Here is a 23,380-nt window from a genome sequence, read left to right on the forward strand (position 1 = left end):
TCCCAGCGCACCGGATGCACCATCTAGGTGGCGGTGTCTAACTTCTTTTTTTTTTCCTTTAGGGGTGGTGGCCGCTGTTTTGCTTCATAGCTTTCCAGATCAACCCACGAAAGCATGGGAATGTAGCGAGGGAATATCTGAGTAAAGTTGTGTTAAAGTGCTAGATAAGTTCCTGTAGGTTCCCCCACACGCCGTTCCACATCCCAGGAGCTTCGTTGAACTATCGAAAGGCCGTAACCGCTGTTGGGAACATTTCACCAGCGCGCAACTCCGGACAAAGGAAAAAGAGACTTGTGAGCTAACGTTAGCTGCTCCCGGGGCTAACTTAGCATTCCTCTAGCTGCGGCGCAATGCAGGCCATAAAGTGTGTCGTTGTGGGAGACGGGTGAGTTGGCGTCATCGAGCACACAACATTACACTTCACCAAATCAAGTGTAACGTTAGCAGACAATGTTGTCACCAGACTAGCTAACACCGGTGAAGCCTAAGGGGTAAAGTTGGCTAACAAGCAACTTAAACTACATGTTTATGCTAGTGTTAAATGTTACTATTTACAGGGTTAGTACGGGTGCTGGAAATCCTTGGAAACACCCTACTAAAATCCAAGGGTTTTTGAAAGTGTTTGAAAAGTGCTTGGGTTTTTAATAAAGCGCTTAAAAAGTGCTCGACATGTTGTGTTTTATGGGCATATATAATATATGGCATATATGATATAAAACAAAAAAGAAGATCTCCATACTTGAGACTGAACTCAGCATTTTCTGACATTTTTGCATGAACTATGACGTTTGACGATTAACAGATTATCAAAATAATTCGTGATTATATTTCTGTTTAGCTATTAGTCGACTAATCGTTGCAGCTCTAACGGCAAGTCTATTTACAAACACGCAACGCTGATTACCTTTAAGTTGTCTCCCCTCTGTAGAAAGCTGTCTTGAGTATTTTTGGTTGTGTATACCACAATAAAATCTAATTTATTGTTATGAGCAAGCGCAATAATAAGTATACTGAATACACTGTATGTAGTTTATACAAATATGTAGTTTACCACAGCTGTAATGTGCAGGAAAAGCATGAAAATGCACCTTGAAATGCTTGAAAAGTGCTTGAATTTGACTTTGAATTTGAAAAGGTGTAGGAACCCTGTACATGGGTAACGTTATTATTTAGTGAACTAGTATATTTTAGCTGATATTAGTTAGTCACTATTAAATATTTGCACTACTAATTACATGGCAAACTATTACAAAAGAGTGTGCAAGTGGTTGGCTAATCTTCGACTTAAGTTATCCACAGTGTTTTTTTTCCTCACCTTTGGGTGAGTCAGACATCACAGGGCAGTTCAAATATCCCTCCATACAAGAGTTTAACTTTGTGTTTGGCAACATATACATATCAATTAAGGAATGTGAAAAGTTAAGCACCAGGTTTGTGTGTTGTTGATATTTGCTGTGTAATGTTACACTGCTATGCTACACATGCAACATGTTTCCAGCTTCTTAAAAGTACATTTGTAGGCGTTTGTCTGCATCAGCTACAGAGTGGTAAATGATTAAAGAATGAGCTGAGTAGCTTTCATGTGTCTAACAATATGTGGGAGGTAAAAACACTCATAACTTCTCGTCCAGGGTGTGGTGGATACCACAGCAGCAGAGTCATTGATGGGTCTATGACTGAGTTTAAGTTCTTATTTTCGATTATGACTAAGGGGAAGCTTTGCCATAGAAATGGTTCACAGTAGACTTACCACACTTCAGTTTCATGTTTAGTAAATACACTTATTGTAGTGATATTGTATGCATATCTTGAAAACATGACAGAATTCTGCCAGCAAGGGTTTATTTAGCAGTATCTGTTTTTGATTTGGAGGTTTAAGCAGGGCTGACGTGATGGGTAAATTACCTGAATTGTCAGATTGAGAGAAAGTTAAAGTAATTAGTTAAAGTAAAGTTAAGTTCACCATTTTAAGCTACTCAGTTGGGAATATTTGCGGTTTTCTTCATGTTTTTTTATAATAGTAAACTGAATATATTTGAGTTTTGGATGGTCTCTATTCTCTGACCAAAATGTGCAATTGAGGAAATCATTAACATGTAAATTTATAGTGATGATGATAATAATTGTTAGTTATAATTCTAATTTTTTGAGGTCGTACAAAAGAGGACGCCCTATCCATTTATACCCAGAATGATTTTTGCATGCCTGTTTTTTTGTTATTTTTGAGAGGTGAAATCATAAACACAGAGTCAATGTTCCTTCCTTCCTCCCTCCTTCTTCTCTCCTCCAGAGCTGTGGGTAAGACCTGCCTGCTCATCAGCTACACCACCAATGCCTTTCCTGGGGAGTACATCCCCACAGTGTGAGTATCTGAGACTGTAGACCTTATTTATTTATTTATGAGAGACTAGACGTCGATCAACTCTAGTAGTCCATCATTTGTCTCCACCCTCGTTTCCTATGCAGTCACTGCATGTTTAAAAAGACATCTTATTCTTTTGTTGTTTTTCCTTTTTACATGAAAATGTGGTCACTTGCAGAACAGGTTACAATCACTGCAGTGGACCGCAACAAAGTAAAAAACATTTGTGAGGGAAATTATGTTGCGAGAAGTTACGAGAAAAGCCTGCACCTTATCTGATTCTAGACCAGCTATGGACACGGTGTCGCTCTGTATCACTGTCAGTGTGGCGTGGACAAGACAGAGCTGAAAAAGCAAAAAGGGCACAACAAATCAATTAAGAAACTGTTTTCCATTTTAACACTTCTGTTTTTATTCTGTTTCACTATTTATGTCAGTATTAATATTTTATCAGTTCATATGAGTCCTGATGGGTTTAACTCATTCTCACATCATTACTTCTGTCAGGTTCGACAACTACTCCGCCAATGTTATGGTGGACGGGAAGCCGGTGAACTTGGGTCTTTGGGATACAGCAGGACAAGAAGATTACGACAGACTCCGCCCACTTTCCTACCCACAGACGGTACAATAAAAAAAACAGTCAGACAATGCTGCATTATATTTCACTTATTGTTATTCTCTTTGACGTGTGGTGTTCGCCTTGAAGTGTATTTTGATGTCAGTGGCGCCCTCACATAACCCATCTGGAAAGTTTGGTATTCTAAAATGAATAAGGAAGTTGGAGGGAAAGAGAAACACCACACCTTTTGTGCGACGTGATCACAGGAGTTGTTTCTACTGTTCTTAACAGGAAATGACGCCCTCTGATTGCATTGTTTTCTTTTTCTCACCAGGATGTGTTTCTCATCTGCTTTTCGCTTGTGAGTCCGGCCTCATTTGAAAACGTCCGTGCCAAGGTGAGTTGTATGCAACAAGATGCAGTGCCAGTAAGGGTAAAGAAAGAGTGGAGGCTGTAAAGGATTAGTTGACAGTTTTGTGACATGTCATGATGAGAGGCATCAGGGGTGATTTTGATTGGCCTACAGTTATTTATTAGTTAATTGTTTTGACCGCTATGTTATCTTATGTATTCTTTAAAGCCTCGTTATTAAGAATTTCAATCGCTTTTCTACCAAATCTTAGCGTGATGGACAAAAGCACTGAGTTGATAAAGTCACTCATAATAAGCACTGACTGACATGTTTACTAATTAGTTAAACTGTTTTGCTCTTAATGAGATGTTTTTTGCAGAGATATAAGAAACCATTATTTAAACTTAAATGGCTTTTAACTACAGGAAGAAAATTTTCAATTAAAATAGATGGTATTCCCAGCTGCACATTAATTGCCCTGAATCATTTTCTTCCTGACACTGGCTGGTTCAGTACAGCCAGCATTTACCTTCTTAGGCTACATCCACACTAATACATTTTAACTTTAAAACGCATAACATTTGCTATGTTTACGCCTGGCGTCAGCGCCACTCCAGTGTTTCTGAACCCCTTAAAAGGAGACAGTTGCTGTTCATCACTTGTGCACGCAGGATGTGACAGTTGGTCTCTGTGGCAGCCTATTTGTCCCTCCCCTCCTCCACTGCGATTGGACAGCTGGGTAACAACAGTGAGGAACACATAGTTTTAGGATGAACAATTTCAACTCTCTTTGGCTAGAAAAAAATCCAAATGTGCGCCTCATCATGCTGTTGGTGTTTGAAGCAGAATACTCTCATTGCAAAGATTTTTTTTAAAAACAGGACAAAATGCAATGGTGGACACAATGCTACCAGGTAGAGTGCACTGTGGATGATTAATCTAGATTACATGCTGATTTTTTTTTCTAAACCCCAAATCGATTGATTGAAGTGTAGGTAGAATTTTAGTCGACATGAGGATTACCTTTGGCTGACTGCAGCCCTACAGATTGAGCTGACCTGTAACATGACCAGTGTTTTCAATCCTTATACATGCAGTGAGATGATGTGTTTTTGTCTCTAGCTACGGCAGCAAAAAGAGACGCGCTCTCAAATTGATGTGTATTGCTTGTTAATAATTTGTTCACTATGAGACAAAGGAGTACAAAGGGCATCGGCGTCTGGACTAGAACATGTATATGCTGGCCATATTCAACGAGGCATATAAACTCCACTTTTTCATCACCATGACAATCAGCTGGAAACCAGCTTTCACTCCGGTTGGGCTCCCCACAAGTGGCCAAAAAACAGATAGTGATTTAAATATTGCATGTTCAGGATAACATAGACCGGCCTGGAAATTTATACCCCTAACTTCTCGACGTTGTGGTCTCTGTGCAGTGGTACCCTGAGGTGAGACACCATTGTCCCAACACTCCCATCATCCTTGTGGGTACTAAGCTGGATCTGAGAGACGACAAGGACACCATTGAGAAGCTGAAGGAGAAGAAACTCTCTCCAATTACATATCCTCAAGGACTGGCGATGGCCAAAGAGATCGGTAACAACACGTCTACTTTACTGAGTTTTTTTTATTATTTTTTTTAACTGGAATATTTAAAGGAAACAAATATTCAATGTGTATTTTTTCTCAGGTTCCGTCAAGTACCTGGAGTGCTCAGCCCTGACTCAACGTGGCCTTAAAACTGTGTTCGACGAGGCCATCAGGGCCGTCCTCTGCCCTCCACCGGTCAAGAAGAAGGGGAGGAAATGCTCTCTCCTCTAAGACTTCCTCCTCTGGAACGGTTATAGGGGAACATGGTCGCAAGTGGTGAGGGGGTGACTAAAGACATAAGAGAAACACATCAGTATACACACATAAACAATGTACTTCAGATTCTTTCCTTCCATAAGTGTAGCTCCAGCAGTTCTACCAACTATTTCCATGAAAAAAAATTGACATAGGGTCAGATTTAGGAGAAGGGGTTGGAAGATTATAGACCCTAGCTCTTTCCCATCAGCGTATACTGTATAGACAAGACTATGAAATTCTTGAGGCCTTCTAAAACAGATTGGATGTTTTGTAAAATTAAAAAAAAATGGACCGTGGAATGTTTTCAATTTGTTCTTCCACTGATTGTCCACCTTTTTTTTGTTTACAGTCTTGGTGGTTTGTTTTGAGTGGAAGAAATATTGCCAAATACATTCTGCAGACATGTCCTTTGTTCTATCGTCGCAAACCTTTTAAACCTTCAAAATACACCGTATAGTTTGCTGTTGTCTGCTGCCTTTTGTTCAGCTCCATGATCAATGGCATTTTACTCATTTTCACTGTGCAAGGGCGGTCACGTGTCATCACGCTGTTAACGAGGAACTTGAAGTAACCATCTGTGAAGTTCTCTTTGCCTCAGAATAACTGTTTGTGAACCGCAAATCTCAGTCAGTTAGTTTTCAGTCCTAGCACATAATTTGTGTTATTTCACTCCTGGATTTGGTGACGCCTGAGACGTACTGAAAATTCAGACTGGGAACAGATCCTCTGACACCAACTGTGCTATTAAACCCCGACAAATCTAAATGATCCAGTATTTTATGTGTTTGGCTCCAACCGGTCAAGTTTATGGTATTTTTATTTCCTTTTCGCAATGTTTCCGTAGAAGTGTCTCAACTCTGTTGCTGCCCGGAAATGCAACGCTGAAAAATATTAGATGTTGGATTAGAACTGTTTAGGCGTTTTTGGTGGCGGGGAACAAGAGCAACTTTAATGCTCTGTGGGCATTTATCCGAAAAACTTTTTGTGCAGCACATTTGATTCTTAACAGCATCACTACTGGCTGAGCAATGTCACTAAGAAGAGCATTAATGCCTGCTAATAACAGCTACTGTCGGTTATGGTGTAGTATACAGTGTACTCATCTTTTTGTTATAATCATGTGATTTGACTGTTTTGTATCTTTCTCCACAGAAGTTACACTTCACTCACTGTATTGTTAAACTAACACTATGAATATCCTTTTGTTTATTACCTCTCCAGTTAACGCTACCTTAATCTCCCTACAAGCCTAGCTTTTTGTAATTAATGCTGACAGCATGTATGTGCAACATATACTGAAAACTAAGATTAGAATCGCAACATTTATATTTTTTGCCTATTTACAAAATGTATTTGAACTACTAGATCAGGGGTTAAGTACATGTTGCTCATCTGTATTGTATTCACACATCAAGCTGTGCTTTAATTCAAGCCAATGTTGTGACTCTTTAGTTTTATGGATAAAAGCTATTGTCACTTTTTGAAAAAGCCAATAAATTCAAGTAAAACCGACTCTATTCTGCCTTTTTAATGGACAGTGCAAGCAGATTTCCTTTGATGCGACAGAGAAAGTGTACAAAAAGTGAGACCATTGACATTTTGTTGGAGCATGAAGTAGAGCTGATGCCTTAGACCTTTGGTTCCCATCTGTTTTGCTCTGAGGTGCCTCCACATCCCTGTCAGATGAACTTTTATAATACTATTCATTATCTAAAAGTGGATTTTTTTTTTTTTTCTTCATACAATTAAAGTGTTAATATTATGGTTGGATTGGTCAGCAGTCATACTACTAAATCTACTGCTACTTGGACTGAAGCTGAACATTTCAACCATTTATCCTGGACTTTTTGCTATTTCAAAACTGTTAAATAGATTAACTATTAAAACCAGCTATTCAGCTAATTATTTGAACGGTCCAACCGATTTTTTCTCCTACAATTTATTCATTAGTTTTAACTACTTGTATAAATATCACTGCTCACTTGCAACATTTATCACACTCTTGCATAACTAACAGTGTTCAGGTGATACAGTTGACTTTTCTAATATGGGGATATATTATTTTATTGTGTATGTATATATTTTTTCAAATTAGTTTCCTAAATGTTAAATTAGTGGCAGATCTGCTGTACTGGATTGTTAATGAAGTGGCCAGGGATATAGAATGTATATATATTAGATTAACACAATCTGAATTTTATTTTAATTGGGATATTTCTATGACAGTTGGACAGGTTTCAGGCTCTGATTGGACACTTCTCAGTCACCTCTGGCCATATTTGGTGACAGATCTCAATGGTAAACCAAAGTTCAAGCACAAAAGGGCATGTGAGTAATAACTTGCATATGAGGGAAAGAATACACTTATTACAAGATCAAGACCAAGATTTTATTACAAGTCAAAACCTGACATGGTTATGTCAACATAATTGACAATTCATAAACCTACAAGGTTTTTATAATGTTTATGGCACAGAATCCAACTCTGAAATCTTAAATTAATTTACTAACAGTCCCCATACAAACACTTCACTATCTGTGTGAATCTTCTCATCGTAGTCACTCGTCTTCCACTGAGCGCCGATTTCTGTCTTGTTGCTGCTCAGGACTCAACAAATCGCAACAATGTCCCTGAAGTTGTAGGTATGCTGGGGAGGAAACAGACTTTATTCAGTACATTAAGTAGCAAACAGTGTGGGATCCCTCAATAGCCTAAGATGAATAATGAGTTGAGATGTGAGCAATCATAGCTGTGTTTTACTGTATCATTTTCTGATTTAAAAAAGGGATCAAGGTGGATGATTCTTAAATGTTTTGACAGGCGTAAGCACATATTTTAACACCTGAGAGCCAGCGCAAAGCCTGAGGGTTAATCAAGCAAGTAAGAAGAAATATCCTGTATTACTGAGAGAATCATAAATGAGCAGAGCAGCAGGAGGAAGTAGCCATCCTTTTCATTTAACAGATGCATAAACCATAAAATGGACCTACTGCAAAACCTCAAATTAAAAATCAACACTTTTCATTAGCATGTCACCTGTTTATAAAAAACAAATATTACCTCTCTACCAGCTCTGCACCAACAATGTCATGGATGTGGTATTTCATGTGGAATTTCACATGTGAGGTTGTCCGCCGCTCCTCTAGCTCTGCCTTTAAGACTTCACTATATTTGGACTTCTTCACCATGCCGAGCACTGCTTTACGACCTAACAGGAAGAGCGGTAAGACGGTTAGAAAACAAATAGTCCTCCAATTAGCAAGGCACTGTCAAAACATCATGCAAAATGAGAAATCTACATGGGACACCGTTAAAGCAGAGTATTGTCGAGAGGCCATGACACCCACCTTGTATTAAGTACTTGGTAAATTTGCCAGAGTTGGGAATGGAGAGCCACCAGCTGCCTGCGTCCCTCACAGTCAGGACCCCTGACTTAACCAGCTGCCTAAAGGGTGAGAAAAGAACTGGCGATATTTGAAAAATGTAATTCACACACAAACAATGATTCATTTGGAAAGTAAACATAACAGGAGTGTTTTTCATACGTTATCTCGGAGTCTGTGAAGAGGAACTCCCTGAGCATCTTATCTTTGCTGAAGCTCAGTTCTGTGCAAGGAGACAACAATTTTTCCAAAAACTTCTCCACTGTTGCTCGTGTCGCTCTGCCCTCCTCTCCCGCCAGCACTTTGGTCTTGTAATCTGAAGCAAAAACTATCCCGAAAGCCTCTGCATCAAACCCGAGCTGAAACATCAGCAGATCTCCTCGTTCCCGCAGTTTATTCTGTGGACCACAAAATTGGCGTTGGGTTGCGTTTTCACATTCAGATAAATACACCTATGACTTTTCTGAATCTGACACTAAAGAGCCTTCTTACCAGTTCCTTGTCCACCAAAGTCTTGTCACTGTGTATGCTGTAGAGTTGGTGCTTAAGAACAATTTGAGGCAAGTCGTCATTGAAGAGCTTCCTGGGGAACAGCGTCATGAGGTACTCAAGGGTGGATCTGATGTCAGTCGGTCCTTTAACATGAAGAAATAAATGGAAAGTAAATTTGAAATGCTTTTGAATGAGATGACAACAATATTGCAAGTAGCTCTTTAGCAGTCCCACTTACCATCTTCATCACTGACAGCACCAAACTTTTGTGTGCCATTTCTTCTTTTCTTCACTTTGAAAGTGTCTGAAATCAGAGCTCGTTTCCTGTTCATACCTGAAAGAAGAAAAATGTAGGTAAAGAAATCATGACTTGCAGAATTAACCCCAGACAGTTGCTTTCTCATGCTGACACAACAGAGATCCACAGACGACACGTGAGATTTTTTATCTGAGCTATCAGGGGGAAAAAATGCTGTACTACACATTACACCCCCTCACTTGCAAACATTTGCTGAATGAAACTGTTATCTTAAAGTTGCCTATAAAAGTAAGTTAGCTAGTTCTCCTTTTGTGAGAAGCGCTTTCATATCAAGGCAAACAAGTGTGAGTCAAATTGTAATCACTGGCATAATCTAATTTTTTTTATTTTGAACATGCAAAAACAAACAAAAACAGAAACTTTCACAGGAAACAATGATGTTTCACAAAATATAAATCATAATTATAGATACACGAATGACAAACATTTGCTAAACAGAAAAAAGCATGTTCGAAAAGGAGTGGGAAGAAGTTTGCTCTTATCTAATCCCACCCCTTCTCCATCATTCATTTTAGTTAAGCTTTCTTATTTATAATAATTACTATTATTTCCATTTATTATAACTTATATATTTGTTTATTTTTACGTATCCAAATATCAAATTTTCTATAAATAAAATGTATTACTTATATGTTCATATCAAATATATACTCTAATAACTCCCTAAAAAAATAAATACAAAAAATAAAGTCCACAATATCATGATCTAATTAAACTAAAGTAATAATCAAGTTAGCAATATAATCTTTTTTATGTAGACTGAAAAGGTGTGTGTAGGGTGAAGCTACAGCTTATTATGCCTACCCTTCTTACATTTAGATTATCGGCATCATTTGAATTTTACTCAGAGCAGAAAAACAATCGTAAACAAACAAAAACATCAACATAAAAAGATATATTTCATTACACTGAAAACACATAAACAACTATTACATGTCACAGATTTGCTTCTTTGTTGTTCATCACCTTATATTTCCATATTTTAGTTTGAACTTGAGAATCGAGTTACACATTTTTAGATCCTCGTCAAGATTATTCCATAAATCCACGTCTTTTACAGACACACATCTATTGTTTCACTAGTTTAACACTAGTTTTCACAACTCCTCTGAGTTGATAAGGACTCTCTCTTGAGTCAAATCGCCGCTGGAGCCATTTTGGGAGTAAATGCTTATAGCTTTAATAATGACTTGTTCTGTATACAACTAAAAAACAGACTGTCACGCTGATTTATGAAACATTTTGAGGGGACACGTGTCTTGGTTTTGTCTCTTGTTACCGAAGCTAATGTAGCTATAGTCAAATGTATCACCAGTCGGACGCCGTTCGCTGCTGTTTGCCCTATCCGGACGGATATGGTCTGCCGCAGTTTCCGGTCTTTTCGTATTGCTTTTACTGGGTGATAGCCACCGAAGTACAAGTAGAATTAATTTACACACTTCTAAGAATCTACAAGTGAAATTCCATACGTGTACATGAGCATTTACATGTCAAATGAGTAAATGAAATGATGTTGATTAGAGAGAGCAGTCAGAACGTATGGGCGTCTGTGGCTCAGGCGGTGGTTTACATTAAAAGGGGAAATTAAGAAGACTTTACGGTATATTTTTGATCTGTCAAAGCATGTCATTTTATAGTGTAGGACTGAAGTATGGTCCCAGGGGTTTTGGCAACGTTGATGTTAATGTGGACGACCAGCAGCTCCCAGTGTTAACCGGGGAGATCTGTGCGTCCGACTAGGGCCGAGAGCAGCACACGGTTAATTCACCGGTGTTAGCGTCTTGTAAACACAAAGCTAAATTAGGGCGTTAAAACGTTAAATGGTTACAGAGATAAGAAGTTAGACTTAATATTAACACCATTGAATTAACTTAAAGCATTAAACCATAATTTATATTTGTAGGTGAAACAATAAGTTTGATAGAATTTAGCCCCAAACTGTCCGACTGGTGACACAGTTCCGCTAGCTAACGCTACTTTGCGTCTCCACTGAACATAATCATATATTAGACCAGATAAACGTGTTTAAACGCTTACCTGAGGGTTACTAATAGCAGTAATACTGCTATTCACATCACTTTGGCTCCATTCAACACCACACAGTTTTTACAGCTCCCAACGGATCATTTCTTCTTTAATTTAAAAAAAAACTTTACCGGAAGTGACGCTACTCCCACCAGCGTTGTGTTTGGTGTTAGCCTCTTGGTGCTAGTTAGCTAGCAAGCTAGCGAGACAAATGCACTTATTGTATTCTTTCTTGTCTTTTTTATTGATTAGAAAATATGATGCAGCATATGATAGTTGTTTTTACACAGAGCCCTGTTTATTATTATGACTGACGGGGGCATGGACAGTAAGGTGACATTAGCTCAACGTTAGCCTAACATTAGCCTAGCTGTTTTTGTTTTTGTGTATGCTGATTGAAGGTACGTTAGGTTTTCCTTTATTTTACAGTCATTAAGTTTTGGTGGCAGTTAAGTAGCAAAGTAAAGCTACAGGCATGCACAAAAACAAATGTATGTATATCAAATGCAGACATACTTCTACAGTAGCACAGCATTTAATACAAACAGCTTTACATTATGGAAATGATGAAGTTATGTCGACATTCACACAAACACACACACAATAGACAGTTATTTACAAAGATTACAATGTGATGTGCTCAACTGTGGTGCATTTAAAGTTCAACAACTTCCACTTTGTTGATCCCATGAAAAAAAGATTCATAATAGAAGACACAAGTAACCTTAAAAAATACTATACTATTATGTTCAGTATTATGAAGTATAAAAAGTACAGTATACATGATACATAACTAGTAGGTAAGGTCACGTAGCAGCATAAAACCATATTGCACTTGTAGCTGCATAAAGATAGGTTTGCACTGTCTTTTTAAGTGATAATACAAGATAATAAGGCAGAACATTTTGGGGAGAGAAAGACAATAAAGAAGACATAAATAATCATCAGTATCATCAGTTTGTTTCATTGCCCTTCCCGCCCCCCACTAGGTAGCAATGGACCAACACAGATCCCACAATCCCAGCTCCCAAAACCGCCAGTTGGCATACAACAGAGAGAGAGATGACAGTGGAAGAAATCATTGTGAGAACAAACGCTTCAGACCAAATCACCACCAGCATCGGTCTGGGCCAGCTCATGAGCAAAATCCAGTCAGCTCTCAGGGTTTGAGCACCAGAAGGGAGCTTTATGAAAGAGACTTTCCAGTGTACAAACAGCCTGTTGAAGTAGGGTGTTTCTCTCTGGACTCTGAGCGTAGATTCTTCAACGACGGCAGGCAGTTGAGATACTATGTGGAACCTGACAGAAAACCTAATTTTGACCTGAGGGATGGATACAAGGACCGCTTTAGAAAGAGAGACGACAGTGTGAAGGAAAAGCTGGACCACATCCTACGCTGGATCTTGGCCAATAGATCAAAGCTCAGCTCAAGGGCGACCACAGCCTCATCATGGTAAGTGTTCTTACCCTTTTTAAAACCTTTTTCAGGGTAGAAGTTCCAGGTCTGATAGATACTCACCTGTCATCTATCGGCTCTGATGCTGCATTCCTAAGCATTGGAACGTGGGATTTATCCTACCTGGAGTTTACTAGCTACTACTTCAAAGCGTTCAAAGTTTCTAACCTCCAACTAGGAAAAGTGCACGGGAATGCCTGTCGAAGTTGAACCTCCTACTAGTTCACAAGATAAGTTCCACGTCCCAGTGCTTAGAAAAGCAGCATAATTCAACCACCTCTTACTGCAGCTTTCCTGTTGGACACGTTGTCTTTGATCAACCTCTGCTCTTCCCAGTGCTTTAGATGTCGACTTTGTGACATGGCGTGGTCATCTGACGAAGCTGCTGACCACTCCCTATGAGACACGGGAGGGCTGGTTGCTGGCGGTCACCAGGTTCAGGGGCACGCTTTACATCAGTGAAGTGGAAACAGAAGCTGCTCGTAGGGATCGAGAGAACCGCACAGAGCGACATGAAGAGATGATGTACTGGGGATACAAATTTGAGCAATACACATGTGCAGGTAGGTAGGTTTATACAATAGAGTATTATATTTACTGCAGAAATGAGCTTCCACACATACCAGTGACAAACAACCCAAATCATGTAAAAGCACGTAGGGTGGTAAGCACAGGTTTAAATGATGATGCATCACCTTTGTCCTTCTCTGTAGATGACGTCCAGAGCTTACCTGACCCAGGCGGCGTCGTTAACACTAATGAGGCCTTCTGCACTGTGGTGCAAACTCGACTCACAGACCACAGACTCTTGTTCTCCGGTGAGGTGGACTGCCGGGATAAAGATCCCAACGCTCCAGCTCCTCCTGCATGCTACGTCGAGCTGAAGACCTCTGCAGAGATCTGCACCCCCAAACAGCGCAGCAACTTCCACAGGTAGACGATTACATATCACCTTATTTACCTTTTCATGTCATATTAGTTGTTTGATTTGACCAACTCTAACCTGTTTAAATCCTCATTTTGGTGGTTCTCAGGTTCAAACTGCTGAAATGGTGGGCGCAGTCTTTTCTCCCCGGAGTCCCCCGTGTTGTGGCCGGTTTTCGGGATCATGAGGGAGTGGTTGTCACTGTGGACACTTTTCCCATCTCTAAGATTTCACATCTCATCAAGGTACAGTGAAGTTGTTCAGTGAACAACATGGTCATCAAAAGCTTATCTAAATATAGAGAAATCGGTTTTGATCTTTTTTTTCAGATAAGAAGTAATTGGGCATGAGTAAATAAAAGATTTTGGGCCTGTCCACACCAGGAAAAATAACAATAACTATAAATATAAAGTTTTTTAATCACTTTAACCCAAGTTAATGGCAGAATACAGCAAACGACAACAGTGAAGAATTGAATGTGACGGATTTGCAGACGTCACATTCAAACTCTATAAAATAATAAAGTGCACCACGGCTGTGTGGCACTGTAGCGACTGCTTTTCAAGTGTTTTCTAATTATCATTATAATTATTGTTAATAAGAATGATGACAATTAAAAGCAAAAATTAAGTGCAACCTTTTTTTTTAAGCTTATTGATGACATTTAGCAAACACAATAATTCAGAAGACGAGGGACATGTGGGGACACAGCTGGAGCGTGCAGCGCGGGCTTGGCGCAGCTGTTTACAGAGCGTTATCGTTCATCAGTGTGGATGTTCACATCGTTGTAGTTATCATAAAATTTGAATTCTTGGTTAGGACAACCCTTAACTCAAAATATTCACACTTTTTCTGACGTCTGTATTTCTTCTCTACAGAATGAACACAACTGCTGGAGGCCAACAGTCTGTATGAACTTTTGCTGTGACTTCCTGTCTTTTGTGAAGCGTACCGTTACTGAAGACAATCCAAGGTAAGTTTCAACGACAGACTACGTTGTTGACATTTAAAAAACAACAAAAAAAAAAACATTTTAAGCCAATATATTTCATCAATCATTGTCGTTTCTCTTCCAGTGTGGTACACCTGTTCTCCTGGGAACCCCACAGAGATGTGACCTACTCCGTCCACAGGGACTCCCACTATTCTTTCCTGCCACACTGGTATGTGGAGGAGATGACCAGTAGTCAAGGATCACTCCATCAGTCCTGATTTACAACCAAGACAGGGTCAACTGGGACTTTTTATCCAGACAGGATTATTTACCATAATAATTGTAATTTCATGTTTATACAGTTTTACAGTCTGAGTGGCTGTGTGAACCCATTGTGTCACTGATCGCCACCACATGATTATTTTTTTATCTTTTATTTGTTCAACAGTAAGAACCAGAGCATGTTTTTTTCATCATGCACACGGTGACTTTCAATAAAACAATGCACGATCTCAATATTGTTTCTCAGACTTTATTAAAACAATAATTTATGTTAATTGAAAAAAATTTAGAAAATGTTAAAAAATCTTGTACATAAATGAAGATAACTTCAAGTAAGTATTGCATCCGTAGTGACAGAGCTTTTTCATGTGAACTGTTAAAAACAAAACCTTTCAAAGACAGTAATGCATACCCATGGTGCAGTCTAGTAACTATTGAGTCACTGCCTTTGCTGTTTTATAACGACACATTCACAAGCTGCGGCCTCCTTAATTATAAAATAAAGCTTATTTTGTCCGTCTGCCTCACCTGCCCTAGTGACATTTTCTTTGCTTAAGAGCTTTCTGCTTGTTCACACACTTTCTAATTTCACATTTTGATTTTTTTTGTCCCGACAGTTGTAATTTTCTGCCTACTGGACATTTATTGCCTCAGTCGTTGTTTTTTTTGTTTTTCACAAACAACTTTGTGTGAAAGCTACATTTTAATTCCCCTATTTGATATTTAAAAAGGAACATTACCATCATAATTCATTTTGTAGCATCAGTTGGCTGATATGTACAGTACATGTTGTACCTGAGAATAGCAGGTGTGAGTTGCATATATCTGATAAATGTCATTTCTATTTTTGGTAAACTGACAGTATCTTTACTACTTGCAACTAGGCACTACCCCACTAGTGCTAATACAACCAGTGCAAAGCCAGTACAAAGTTACTCTTGTCATGATTAAAACTCATGTTAACAGACTGAATAGCCAGCTCAACAGTGGCAAAAGGAGTGAATCCACTTTCAAAATAATTTTAAGGTGAAGGCAACAGAAACTTCCATTCACCAAATCTGAGAATGAGCACTGTGATAAACAAATACTGTAAATTACTGCAAACCTTAAATACCCAACACTACTAACACGGCACTTAGAAAAACAACAGAAGACATTTTGTGACAAAATGTCCATACTGATCATTAGGATAATGAAAACAAGATCAGTGCATTATGAGTTTGTGAAAGTCATCAACAGTCATCACAGCATTTACGTCAGTTCATAGTAGTTTTTCTTTAGATGCACTACTGCAGTATTTATACACATGTAAGTACTCATTCCCATTAATTTTTACTTAATATATTCGTTAAAATCAAAACCTTTCTGAGCTGGAAAAGTCAGTGCAGATTACACACACCTCTATAAATATGATAGGGAGCTCTTCTCCCTTTCATTCTTATTACCGAAAATGTGTGTGTAATGATGACATCTGAGTTAGCATATTAAAAAAAACATTCATCAAACAGGAAATTCATGGAGTTTCTATCAAACTCAGTTAAGACATAAGACAGAGTGTGAAGAATGGTCCAGTAGCTTAGATCAAGGCATTACCTAAGCAGGTAGCTTATGTTATTGCAGCAAAATCCAAAAGTTTGATATTGACAACAGTATTTGCTTTCTAGAAGAAATTTCAAAGAGAAGATTGATACCATTCTTGTGTACTGCAGCCTGGGAACTAGACACAGCTTCCAGAGCAAATTAAACTTGTGCTCTGCAGATTCGTCCACTCTCCAGTTGAGACACATTTGAAAGAGAAATATTTCCTGGTCGGGACTGGTACTTTCCTGGAGTCTTATCTAATGAGTGGTATCAATCTTCTCAGCAATAAAGCAAATGGGTATGTTTTACCATGATGTCAACTTCTCCTATACTGTGATGTTTTCCCAAACTAAATCTCAGCTGGTAAGATCACTTAGAGCCATTTTATCTGTCGGTGGATAAAAACAAGGCCAGTCTGCAAAAATGGAACAAGTTAAAGGTTAAGAAAGAGAGGGTATTGGAGGTATCACACCCAGCTCTGGTTATGTATGTGTATGTTTTTAGTGTGGGAATCTGTGGCCCTAAAAAAGTACCAGTCCCATCTCTTATAACGTTTGTGACAGAAACAATTCCTGGCACCAACATATCATCAATAGGCAGGCATTAATAAAACCTACTGACAACGAGCGTAGCGCAGTTCTGTATTCAAGTAGGTGTGTGTTCACTTCAGTTTCCTGTTCAGGCCCATGATTTTGAAGGTAGCAGCAGTGATCTTCTCGTACACGACAAACATGAGGGCAGCCGTCAGTACCGTCTGGAGCAGCTTGGCCTCCAAGCCTTTGTACAAACCAAGAAAACCGTACCTCCTGTAATAAAGGGATAAGATGTGTGTTAATAAACAGCTCACGGTGTCGGCGAATGTGTTTGTGTGCGCAACTGCACTCACTTGATTCTGTCCATTAGCAGGGAGAAAATGCCCGAGAGGCTTCCGATCACGCCACCTTTACCATCACATTTGTACTGGCCGAACTGACGAGAAAGCATCGAGCAGGTTAGCATAATTCATTTGGATCCGAGATTAAAAACTGATTTTTGTCATGAGATCTTAGAGATATTCTACAACTTTAACATCTAAATGGTCTATAGTGATTATAAAGGGTTTCAATTGAGTTTTTTGTCCAGGTCCTCAAAATATATTGACATTTTATGTATGGATTTTCTATATATTTACATAGAAAAAATACCCTTTTTCAATGAAGTCTGAAAAAAAAAAAAAAAAAACACCAAAAGAGAATGCTTTATTCTTCCCACTCTTTACTGGAGACCTTTTTCTGGGACATTTTCAGTGATGATCTAGCTGGCATGACAGACAGGGATCATGGTATGTTCCTCTTGGTGGAATTTTGACTTAAAAGACTCTCCTCCATGCTTAAAAATTAAGACACATTTCACTCTTTTAGTATGACCAAGTTACAATGACGGTTCGGGCAAATCTTCCATCTCTTTGTTTAAAACATTTTAGAGACAGCAAATAATCTGGCACCTTTCTAAGGAGTCCTCTCCTAAAATAAATTAGTGAATAAAATTTGAAAATGCCTCCCATACGCCCACAAATGCTGGTTTAGGTATTGGTGTGAGTACACAAGTCTACTCACCGATCTGCTATCACGTAATTAAGCCCCAGAAACAATTAACTTTAAAGTACTATCTACCCACTTTCCCAGAAATCAACTCCTCTTTTGCTCCTCTAAAACAGCAGCCTACACAGCAAGTTTACACAACATAACAGCCAATATTCAAAGTACTCCTACTACTTGTCCATAAACTAATATCACCATTTGAACATTAAATGTGACCCTGAACATAACTTAGCCCTTTCAGATGACTATGTTTACCATTTTTGGAAGTTCTGATACATCGCCCAGTAGTTCAATCTCAGCTAGGAAAGGAAAATCAAGAGAAAACAAGATTTCCCAGGACATTTGACTTTTGCTTTCATTTTCCACGTGTTTTCCAGGAAGAGGAAATTAGTCATGTCTTGCCATCAACAAATGTTGTGACAAAATACCACCAGGCTTATCCTGTTAACAGTGGCTAATGTGCGAGACCTCTCAACAAAACGGTGACATGTTCTATCACACTGTATTTACCCTCAGGATGGCCTGCACTGTCTGAAGAGGATATGTCGCAGTTGTAGCAATGGCCTTGGCAACAGCTCCAATGAGAAAGATCTCTGCAGAGGATATCTGTGGTAGGAGACAAAGATTTCACTAGAAATTTTAGAAAACTATTTGAGATTAATTGAAGCTTTTCTACAACTATGATTTGGCTCTCAAAACAAAAAATGAACAGTGGGGTCATTCCTATCCAAAGTGCTAATGACATTCCCATCAGCCTCAGCTGTAGTGGTGTTTTGTGCTAATTAGCAAACGTTAGCATGGTCACACGCTAAACCAAGATAGTGAACACGGTAAACATTATGCCTTCTTAACATCGGCATGCTGGCATTGTCATTGTGAGCATGTTAGCATGCAAACATTAGCATTCAGCTCAAGTTCAGCCTCACAAAGCAGCTAGCATGGCTGTACACTCTTAGTCGTGTTTGATTTCCCACTTTGCTCTGTTCTTCCATGGGAGGATGTTTGTTTTCATGTGGTTGGCATTTAAAGTACACTGATCTGTTTTAGAGTTTGATGTTGAACATTACATTTCACTGCAGCTGTAACAAAAACATGATGATGAAGGAGTCAACGCTGTTACTGTAGATTAGCTTTGCTGACATAGTATTCTACACAGCAGTCGTTCTTGTGTCCTCTCACCTTCTTCCCTCCCTTGCCTGCCCTCCTCTTCATGGCCTCATAAATCATGAACTGCACAGCCGGGTTGAGGACGAGGATGAGAGAGGGCAAAATGCCGTTCCACAGAGTTCCAACACCCTCATTGCTTATGATCTGCGAGAAAGCATCTGAGAGGGATAGCCCCAAGACACACAGAAGGGTTTTTAAAATGGCACAGTAACAAAAAGAAAGCCTGTCTGAACTTTAACACACACACAAATATATATATATATATATATATATATATATATATATATATATACACATCACACACCAAAGATGCCCCTGTACTGGGTCTGATGAATGTCTTCATTCCTGAACTTTGCCCCCTGCAGCTTCAGTCGAGTGTTGACCACCCACATGGGAGTGGTCAGGATCACATTCACCACCCCTGCAGGAACAACAGATTGAACAGCCTTGTTTAAAAATTCTTAAAAAACGTACTACATAGAGTTTTTTTGTTTTGTTTTTAACAATAATGTATATCCCTGCCAATGGTTTCACATTATTCCAGTGATCTTCAAGTGGCATAAATGTACCAACAAAAACAGGAGACTAGCAAGTAAACATGGCTCTAAACTAGAGCTGAAACAAATGGTGAATTAATCAAAATGAATTCTAAGTGATCCATCATTTTAGTCATCTGTCAACTACGGTCACTTTGACAATATTACCTTTGGACTCTAGGAAACCGTGATGGACGTTTGCATTTCACCAACACTGACCAAACACTTCAATGATTACTCAATAAAATAACTGTCAGATAAATCAATAATAAAAATAAGTGTTAAAGTGCTAAAAAATACAGGGTTTTTTTTAATGTTGTGAGGAAGGAACGGCATTCAAAGTGTGAATGTAACTTGTTTTTCAGTCAACACATTAGGTTCTTCCATCAGGTCATGGATAATTATTAGTTTTACTCCACGTGTGTTTAAGGCTGGAGCAGTATATATTGATCTGTATATATTACTATTGTAAATTTTATATTTTATATACATATATATAGTTATATATACATATGGTTTTATATTCTGTTTTAACAAATATGTTATCTGCATTATATTGTTGTTGTTAAATATTTCTGATTCTGATTTACCTGATACGACCCCCATGAGCAGATCTTTTCCAGGTCTGGACTTCCCCGGACCAGACGCCGCCAGCTTCTTCAGCGTGTTGAAGGTGTAGAAGTAGACAAAGTTGGAGCAGCAGAGGCTGGAGATGACTGGTAACCAGCCTCTGTACAACGACAGACTGGGAGAAGTGAGGGAGAGTCAGACAACAGCCAATATCATGTTAAATAATTAATCAATTAACAAAACTGTTGCAGATTACTCTGTTGTTGATGCAGTTGTTCAAATCAAACAAAAAAAGCTTATATTTAAGAACAAAACCAGCCCTGACTTGGTGTCCTTTTAACCCAGCACAAAGCTTTACTTACAGGCCTTCTTCCTTTACTATCTCAGCCAGAATGACGGGGGTAGAGTTAGACTTTCTCTCCTCGTCCACTGAAAACAAACACAAAAAAGGAGGAATGGGAATCGGAATTGTATAACTGTTCATTGGAAAACAATGATGTCAAACTCATGTCATCTACGCTGCTGGAAGCTTGCAACAAGGAGGAGTCAGAGGAGGGAACGGTGCAAAGTGTGGCTTCATTCACAAAGAAAAACAACAACTTGTAACGTCTATAAAATGACAATTTTAAGTAAAGGTATGCTGAAACATCTTTCTACACAACACAGGCTTAAATTCCAGGAATGCCATGTATCTGACACTCACACACACTCGTGCAACTGCTTCCCAACCGAGCAGCACGTGCGTTACTGAGGGTAAATGTCCTCTTAAAAACAACTTTAGCACCATGCAGGCAGGGTTAGCAATATTTTCTTTAACTAAAGAACCTAAATGAAAACAAATGCTGTAAAATTATGACCTCATTTCATCTACACTGTGTGTGTACACCATGTCTGACAAACTCGGATAATAACCTCTTTCAGAAGCTGAAAACCTGTGTAGGCCCACGCAGAGAATTGATCAGGAATTGCTAAAAGAATCGGACCGATATGGAGAAGCAATACCCGCATTGGTATCAATAAAATCTTCTTCTTAACGTCCTATCCTGACACAAATGTGGGCCTAGTCAGTGCTGAACTCCCCTAAGATGAGCTCACCGGTGTTTTCTGTGGCTCTTTTTGAAGAAGCTGTGGTAAAGAACCAAAGTGTTGCCACAAGGGTTACTTCAAATTTACCACAGAAACTCTTGAGTAACTATTAACCACAGGTGCAAAAGGGTGTTTACAAGGTGTCCAGATCTCAAGAAAGTGTGAAGTTAACTAAGACAGACCTCCAACTCACCCTGCAGTCTGCTTTTGGCTGTGTCCAAAGGGAAGAAGACGCTCATAGCTGTCACACTCCCCTGAAAGACAACGCATTTGTAATAAAACAAGGAGAATAAAATGACAAAGAGGCTAAGTTATTCCTCCATTTTTCTGCTCTGCTAACGAACAACAGCCTCACCTACATACTTCACGTTATGACACCTGCTTTTATAGCTCTTTATCTTTGCTCACCATTGCACCTGCCACAGCATGAACCAGCGTCTCGTAAGACAGAAGGCCGACAGCCGAGCCACCGTTGTCAGACATCTCTGCAGCCTCTCCCCGGTCAGACCGAAGACCACACGGACCAAAACACCGGGAAGTAACCGCGGAGCGTTAGAGGTTTGGTCCGGTCTGTTGTTTCTAGCTTCGGAAGTGTTTTGTGGGGGTATTACTGAAAAACATTCACAGCTCCGACTCCATGGTGTTTGCAAGCCAAAGGCGGCCAGAAAAAGAAAGAAATGCAGCGAGAAAAGTGTCGCGCAATGTTTCCTCCCAGTCCCCATTCATTGGTTAAAACCGGGTTAACAACTTCTTCAGTGTCTTCCGCCTCTTCTTCTTCTTTTTCCTCCTCTTCTTCTTCTTCTTCTTCTTCGGTTGGCGTTAAACAAGTATGTGGGGACGCTTTACAGCCACCTAGTGAAAACAAAAAAAAAGATTTGTGGAGGACCAAACTTGACTTAAGTCCTAATTCATTAATAAATAAGTGCATACATAAATAAATACAGGAATAAATAATTACATAAATAAATGCAGATATAAACAACTATGTAAATAAATAAATAAATGCTGATATAAATGTATAAATAAATAAATACAGGAATAAATAAATACAGAAATGAATAAATAAATGCTGAAATAATAAATAAATGCACGAATAAATAGGACCTCCCACACCCTTAACGTATGGACACAGAAATACAGAAATAAATAAATGCAGGCGAACAAAAATGTAGAAATAAATGTAAAGCATTTATTTATTATTTTATTTATTTATTATAACCTACATGCATTTATTTGTTTATTTATTTATACATGCATGCAATTTTTTTTTATTTCTGCATTTATTTATTTATACACACCTGCATTTATTATTTTTTATTTTTTTATTTTAGCATTTAGTCATTTATTTATTTCAGCATTTGTTTCTGTATGCAGTATTTATTTATTTATTCCTGTACTTATTTATACATTTATTTATGCATTTATTTATTGAGACTTAAGTGATGTTTCGTCATCCAGAGAATGTGTTCATGAAAACGTTGATATCGGTTTCCAGTATTTAATTCTAGCGAGAAGCATTATATCAGTGATTTTTTCCAAGACCTTTACATTAAATTTAACGTTAAAATTCTGTTTACTGGATAAGAATGGATAAGAATAACCGGATTAGATCATATATGCTTAATAAGTACTTTTACTCTTGTAAAGTATTGTGTGGATGATACTGCTGTAGCCTACCTTTCCTTGAGTTTAATTCTGAATGCAGAAAAATATTTTATCTCTACACTGTGGTAAAAGCACTCATATGCAAATTAGTTATATTATATATTATACATGATGGTTTATTACTTTCATTTTGTAGCTGATCGTGGTGAGGGTATTTTTATCTTTTACCTGAGCAGTTTAATATGTGACAAAGTTCCATATTTTACAAGGTAATTGTCTTTTGTATGTAAAATCTTAATTTGTAAAATAAA

At 38.5% G+C, this 23,380-nt stretch overlaps 4 protein-coding genes across 5 annotated transcripts; 2 read left to right on the plus strand and 2 right to left on the minus strand.

The window, feature by feature from the left end:
- Positions 1-55: 55 nt before the first annotated feature.
- Positions 56-6,639, plus strand: rac1b (Rac family small GTPase 1b). Its single transcript, XM_083930696.1, has 6 exons — positions 56-385; positions 2,291-2,362; positions 2,870-2,987; positions 3,259-3,321; positions 4,716-4,875; positions 4,970-6,639. The coding sequence occupies exons 1-6, from the start codon at positions 351-353 to the stop codon at positions 5,098-5,100; spliced, it is 579 nt and encodes a 192-aa protein (XP_083786822.1). The 5' UTR covers positions 56-350; the 3' UTR covers positions 5,101-6,639.
- Positions 6,640-7,640: 1,001 nt separating this feature from the next.
- On the minus strand, positions 7,641-11,431 carry LOC310960329 (inactive serine/threonine-protein kinase 19-like). The gene is made up of 7 exons (XM_083932003.1): positions 11,360-11,431; positions 9,242-9,337; positions 9,004-9,146; positions 8,674-8,909; positions 8,476-8,573; positions 8,189-8,336; positions 7,641-7,775 (listed from the first exon to the last, which is right to left on the minus strand). The coding sequence occupies exons 2-7, from the start codon at positions 9,333-9,335 to the stop codon at positions 7,730-7,732; spliced, it is 765 nt and encodes a 254-aa protein (XP_083788129.1). The 5' UTR covers positions 9,336-9,337; positions 11,360-11,431; the 3' UTR covers positions 7,641-7,729.
- Positions 11,432-11,520: 89 nt separating this feature from the next.
- Positions 11,521-15,116, plus strand: dxo (decapping exoribonuclease). 2 transcript variants are annotated; one of them, XM_083930537.1, is made up of 7 exons: positions 11,521-11,748; positions 12,337-12,800; positions 13,140-13,366; positions 13,517-13,736; positions 13,838-13,973; positions 14,607-14,701; positions 14,805-15,116. In XM_083930537.1, exons 2-7 carry the CDS (start codon positions 12,343-12,345, stop codon positions 14,938-14,940), a joined length of 1,272 nt encoding a protein of 423 aa, XP_083786663.1. In that variant the 5' UTR covers positions 11,521-11,748; positions 12,337-12,342; the 3' UTR covers positions 14,941-15,116. The 2 variants fall into 2 exon arrangements, with proteins under 2 accessions (XP_083786663.1, XP_083786664.1); XM_083930538.1 differs by having other exon boundaries at positions 11,521-12,800.
- Positions 15,117-15,843: 727 nt separating this feature from the next.
- On the minus strand, positions 15,844-22,069 carry slc25a17l (solute carrier family 25 member 17-like). The gene is made up of 9 exons (XM_083932038.1): positions 21,873-22,069; positions 21,658-21,718; positions 20,741-20,807; positions 20,399-20,553; positions 19,577-19,693; positions 19,285-19,430; positions 18,616-18,711; positions 17,412-17,494; positions 15,844-17,331 (listed from the first exon to the last, which is right to left on the minus strand). The coding sequence occupies exons 1-9, from the start codon at positions 21,945-21,947 to the stop codon at positions 17,187-17,189; spliced, it is 945 nt and encodes a 314-aa protein (XP_083788164.1). The 5' UTR covers positions 21,948-22,069; the 3' UTR covers positions 15,844-17,186.
- Between the last annotated feature and the right edge of the window lie 1,311 nt (positions 22,070-23,380).

The sequence above is a fragment of the Echiichthys vipera genome (assembly GCF_963691815.1).
Source record: "Echiichthys vipera genome assembly, chromosome: 17".
NCBI lineage: Eukaryota > Metazoa > Chordata > Actinopteri > Perciformes > Trachinidae > Echiichthys > Echiichthys vipera.